Source organism: Acanthopagrus latus, chromosome 17 (assembly GCF_904848185.1).
Source record: "Acanthopagrus latus isolate v.2019 chromosome 17, fAcaLat1.1, whole genome shotgun sequence".
NCBI lineage: Eukaryota > Metazoa > Chordata > Actinopteri > Spariformes > Sparidae > Acanthopagrus > Acanthopagrus latus.
The window spans coordinates 21,611,741-21,617,893 of record NC_051055.1 but is presented as its reverse complement, the minus strand read 5'-3'; the positions used below and the strand labels follow the sequence as shown (position 1 = coordinate 21,617,893).

Below are 6,153 nucleotides of genomic sequence, written 5' to 3'. Positions count from 1 at the left end.
AAAACAATTTTGATTTTCACATACTTTATTGATCAACTGCTCACATTGAGAGAACACATTCAGACAGATTCTGAGCATTAGTAGCATTATATACCAGGGGTAGGACAAATATCTCAATACACTGATGCCATGTACTTTATTTTCATTACAGCATGCAGGTGCTCTGAACTCACTGGAATCACTACATCATGACTCCTAGTGGCGTAAAACCTCTGGGCCATAGTCGTATCCTTTCTTTCCACATTTCAACTCCAGAACTGTTTTTGCTTTCTGGCTACTTTGTCTGTTTTTTACGCTGGAATGGTGGCACACATGTCAACACAGTCACGTTACAGTCAGTGTGTGTATGACAAAGACGCACTAAGCCAAGACTTTTTTTTAAATCGTCTTCTCAGTTTAGATCCAAGTCTGTGAAACTGATGCCACATATTGAATTCTTCAGTTAGGAAAACACGGTGCTGTACAGTGACTCTGTTCCACCCGGAGTATATCCTACTTTAAAATATTGCCTTGCTGTGTTCAGTGTCCACTTCCTGGCCACACTATCTGTAGTGAGTGATGAACAGCAAACTAATAACATCATCTCAGATCTGACAAACCAGCACAGTTAACATTTCAGACCGTAGTATATGAGAATCAACAAAAATCACATTTGTAATTGAAACACACAGAATCCAAGCATTAATCCATTCTTCTGATTCCTGGTAGACTGGAAGATAGCAAGTATCTACTAACATTAGCCCTAGTAGCCCAAAAACAACTTAATTATATTCACACTATTTTTTAAATTTCCCCTGCAGCACAATAAATAAATGGAGATGACTTAATCTATATCTTCAATCAGTTTTGTCTACCAACATCAGCCATGCAGCCACTTATTTTGGTGTCATTTTGGACTGGTCAGTCCTGCTTCCTCCAGCTAAGACACGTCTAAAAAAGGAAATGTGGTGTTCATCATCAGCTGACAGCGAAAAAGTCGCTGACTGTGTGCATGTTTTAAAGTTTTCAAGCATCAGTCTGCAAGTTTCATAACTGCCGTGCGGTATTTGCTTTAGGTCGGCCTCATCATTTCAATATTTTATTTGATTGAAATGTAATTTTTGAGAAGCGTTCCCATTTGACTTGTTTATCTATATTCCGGTTAAGTTTTTGTCTATTTATTTTTTTTGTTGTTGTAATTTACTTTCTTAGATTCTTTTTCATCCCAGTTTGACTGGCACAGTATTCTTGCTTGTAAAAAGTGTGTGACTTGAAAATATAAAGTTACATTTATTTTCACTCAACAGCGATCCTTATGCAGCATACTCGCCCATCACGAGGTGTGTACAGCCATTTTTCCTGGAGCCAGGATCATCGGCGTATTATGGAGCCCAGGGCCGAAAATAGGAAACATCTTCTCGTCAAACTTGTGTGTTAAAGTAACCAGGTGCTTCGCCGTTCCCCCATCCCAAAACGACACCTCTCCCCGATCCATATTCAGCTTGACGCGGATCTTCTCAGGACGCTGCTGCACCTGCAGCTCCGTACGTTCAGGTGTGGAGGCGGTGTACGCCCCTTTGCTCAGTCCTATCGACCAAACACCGCGGCTCGTAGAGAGCGTGAACTTCTTTTTACGGGTCACTGACTCTTTGCACACCCCCACAATCCACCTGGGGTTGTCACCGACGATGACATCCCATCTGTGTTTCCCAGCGGTGTAACCTTCGACACCCACGACGAACACGCAGGGATCAAAGCGCTCCGGGTTGTCAGGGGCGGTCAGCCGCTCGGCGCTTTCCTTCACACTGGTCAGGTCAGCGCTCAGGCTCAGCCAAGGAGAGGCTGAGTTCGGGTTCAGCACCACAGGATCTGCACGCAGGAAGAGACAAGACGCAACATTGTTGTTGAATATAAAGTCACAAACAATCTTTATAGGCTTAAGAATGCTTTGAATCAGTTCCCCGAACCACATCAGCATTCTCATCCACTAACAGGGTGTACTTTACTCACTATATTTGACGTGGGCCTGCATGTTCCTCCAGATCTTGTAGCTCAAAGCACCGACGTGCTTTCCCATACTCAAAAGAGAGTCATTGGGTAGGCAAGGGTCGTCACGAGTCCACTGGGCTCTAGAGCAAAGACGGCAGCACATGAAGTTAATGAGAGATGGTGGTGTCACCATTCAGTTTTCTATTCAAACTTTTTTTTGTCCTTCATCGACAGCTATGCCAGAGTTAGGCTGCTGAGTCTTGATTTGTGAAGATCAACAGACTCACATCTTCAAATTCGTCAAGTGTGAGATAACCGCAATACATTTTGGAAGGGGAATGTAATGTGATGGCTACCACAGTAAGCTGTGTGTTTGGTGTGTGTCCAAGTGTGGGGAGCACCACGCACACACAAAAATTACGTTTTTGGGCGGACATGTACCAGACGGTAGGCGAGGCTGGATCTCCATGAGAGCTGAATGACAAAAATGTGAAACTGTGCAGGGCAAAGTCTGTTTGAAAGATACATAATCATGGTAAACATATGGTGAAATGTACTTTCTGGCCTGTGTTGTGGTGTAGACAATATCTGTGATTGCCTCTTGTGCTGTGGGTTTTACTTACTTTCTTTTTAAATTCTGGAAATTCTGAAACACAAAAGAGAGTGAATTGAGATCAGTTCAGTGCAGCTTCGAACAGTGTTGATAAGTCTGGGACCGGCTGCCCTCTCTCACCTTCAGGAGGGGCAGATCCTCGTTGCCCATCTCTTTCTTCAGAGTGTCGATGAGCTCCTTCAGGGTGACGATGTCCTTGTTTGTGGTGGTGACCAGCTCCTGAATGGCAGCGATCTTCTCCTCCTCCTCAGTCGCCAGGGCTTTTAGACGCAGAGCTTCTTCGGTCACGAGCGCCGCGTGCAGCCTCTCAAACTCTGACTTGATCTGCTTCTCCGCCTGTCCAGCTTGGTACTGCGTTAAGCAAGACAAAGATACGTATGAAATAAAATCCATGCAGTCTGTAGTTACTTTTGGCGAGTTTCTTCATTTCTCACTGAACAGTGTGAGATGTGACGGTAACTCTACCTTGATGTATTCCACCGCGTTGTTCAGTTTATGTGTCGTTTTCTTGTAGGACTCCACTTTCTTCTCAAAAATCTGCACTTTGAAGCTCAGCTCCCGCTGCAGGTAGAAGAAAAACAAACAAGAAACGAGCTCACGAAAAGCAAAAAGTGCCGTCACAAGAAGTTTCAGAACAGTATTATACCTGTATTATATTATTATCTGTATTCTATACACTGGGTACTGGTAAGGACACAGTGATTAGACTGAGCCACACCTCACAGCAGGCTTATTCAACTATTTTTTTTTAAGAAGGGGGCCAGATTTGTAGGGGCCAGACTTGTGTTTTGTTTTTTTCCACGTTGTATACGACACATTAGTAACAAAAAGGACAAGACAAGGATGCAGCTCTTTAATGTTAGAAGTAGGCTGTCAGTGTGATTCTCATGAATGTCTCTTGCTTAAACAGCCTGGGTGAAAACCTTTGAATGAAATGTGAGTATTCTGTGCTTAGCAACAGATACAACTATAGAATGAGCTACTGAACCTCCTAAAAAAAATTATCAAAGAGTGAAAAGGAGGTTGTAAAAGTGCTGTGTTCGCCACACAGTTGGATTGTTGGATTTGTCTCACCGTCCTGTATTCTAGTGTATCTACAGTCTTAGTCTCATGTTCAGTTCAGGTCCTTACGTGTTGCACTGTCTGGTGTCTTCTGTGGCAGCGAAGGCCTCTGGGAGAAACCACTTCTTCACAACTGTATACTTGTGTATGGAAGAATGGACAACAAAGAGGGCCTGAGTCTTTACTTATGTTATTAGAGCTCCTGTGCTTTTGCTGCTAAGGGTCAAAGTCCAAAAATGCCTGCTGTAACTGGTCTTTAAATATCTGATATCAACTACAGAGTTGTACATATCCTATAATAAACACATAGGATCTGTGTATTTAATCAATAATTATTATAATCAACTATATATTACAATGGTGTACTGTTGTCTCATGTGGGTAGTAATTTAGTAACTAATACTCTTGAGTAGAGTTTGAGAAGAAGACTTTTGTACTTTTCAAGTATTAATTTAACACCATCTTTGTCATGTGATTGAGTAATTTTCCAGTAATGTAACCGTACTCGATACTAATCATAACTGGTAATAATAATTCTATAATGCCGTGATACCTCAAAAATCTCATCACAGGATAGAATCTCACAAAATCATAAAACATAATGTGTTAATTCTGGGAAGCACTGTGTAACCTTGTTTAGATAAGGTTACAAAGTTAAATAAACATTATTATAATTCAAATCTAATGGAGAAGTACATATAGGATGCAATACAGCATATGTATACTGAAACATGAAGCACAACCAATATTAAGTTCTAATGGATTCATTTCATCTGTTTTAAGTTTGATTTATTTATGACTTGATGATTGTATGGCTCTTTTATTTTGCTGTCTTTGTGAGGCACTTTGTAATGTGGATCTTAGTTCCTTACAAATAAAAAGTATAGTTTGTGTGCATCTGCAACAGCCCCAGTAATTTCATTTTGCCAACAACAGTTGAAATACAGTTGTTTATTGTTAACCTGAAGCTTAGTGCCATCAAGGAAATATTACGGTTTTTTGAGGAGGTAAGTGTTTCGGCACCAAAACACCAGGTGGGCAACAGGTGAGACCATCTTACCTTACACACCGGCGCTCCGTCTCTCAGGGACAGCAGCCTGTGCGTGCTGTGCAGACTGACACAGTCCACGCACACGGGCTCCTCGTCCTTCTCACAGTACAGCTCCAGGGGCTTCAGGTGCAGGTTGCAGCAGTCCTCGCCGCCACTCTCCAGCTTCGGCCTCGTGTGTTTGGTCTTCAGGTAGGTCTCGCAGGCGTCGCTGAGCGCGCGGTTGGCGATAACCAGCCCTTCCTCAAAGTCCTTCCTGCACAGGGGACACCTCTTGTTGAACTTCATACTGCTCTCCAGACACTCCCGGCAGAAGCTGTGGGTGCAGGGCAGCAGCACGGGGTCCCTGAAGATGCCCTGACACACGGGGCAGGTGAGGTCCTTCTGGAGGGGCTCGCGATCCTCCGACATCTCCTCTTCCGCACTGTCAGACATGGCTCCACGGGCCCTCTTCACTTTACTTTCGTTTTTGGCAACAACAAAAAAAAACTGAGGCAAATACGCACTCCCCTGGCTCCGTGTTATAACGCGGAGGCTTCAACAGTGTGCTCACGCTTACAGAGGACGAAGAAACAACATCAGTGACCGACTGAGAGAGGAGGAAAACCCCACAAACCGCGAGAGCAGCGCAGCAAGTTGGTTTCGGAGAGGCACTGAAGGGCTGAATCCTTTTCCGTCTCTCAGAGACAGACAGGAAAAACTGTAAAAAACTGATCTGGGTTTAATACAACACCACCCTCTAGTGGATTTGGAGGCTGTAGCAGAAACATGATGAGTCCATCATGTGGAGGTGAGTCAAAGTGTTAAAGGGGCACTCTGTAGTTTTAGGGAAAAGGAAGATCTTCAACGACGGATTTTCTTTATAACCTAAAATCATATTATCTTTTTTTTTTCTTTTGTTGAGTGAATAAACTGAATAAAGAAACTGACCTTAAAGCACAAAATAAGTTCATACTGTTTTACTTTGTTTATATGTGGCGGACCCTGCCACCTTTCTAGCTTCAACAGGGGACCTTATTATCCAGCTTGTTTATTCACTTATGGAACAAAAATACACCTTTCTGAGTTTGTGTTATTTCCTCATTAATACTGTAAATAATACAAGTCAGGGTTTGAATTTATTCTTCAAAACTACATAGTACCCCTTTAATACCACCCTGAGAAAATAAAAATATCCATCTATTTCATAACTGAATAAACAAGCTGTTCTCAGAGGAAAATAAGGTTCCCAGAACACTGTATGGGGCTAGAAATGTGGCAGGGTCCGCCACATATAAACAAAGTAAAGCAGTATAAAACTGTGTTGTTCTTCAAGATCACTTTTTTTCAGTCATGAAAACAAAGAGAGTTTGTTAATTTAGTTTGCTTTGTTTAGGCATAAAAAAAACGGTAAATAATTCTCTTTCTCCTTTGTTTAAAAAAAAATCATCGGCCAAAAACTACACAATGCACCTTTAATATT

The 6,153-nt window shown here is 42.3% G+C and overlaps 1 protein-coding gene across 1 annotated transcript; it reads right to left on the bottom strand.

The window, feature by feature from the left end:
* Positions 1-7: 7 nt before the first annotated feature.
* Positions 8-5,359, bottom strand: trim35-28 (tripartite motif containing 35-28). The gene is made up of 6 exons (XM_037075390.1): positions 4,704-5,359; positions 3,047-3,142; positions 2,702-2,932; positions 2,592-2,614; positions 1,990-2,108; positions 8-1,848 (listed from the first exon to the last, which is right to left on the bottom strand). The coding sequence occupies exons 1-6, from the start codon at positions 5,124-5,126 to the stop codon at positions 1,313-1,315; spliced, it is 1,428 nt and encodes a 475-aa protein (XP_036931285.1). The 5' UTR covers positions 5,127-5,359; the 3' UTR covers positions 8-1,312.
* Between the last annotated feature and the right edge of the window lie 794 nt (positions 5,360-6,153).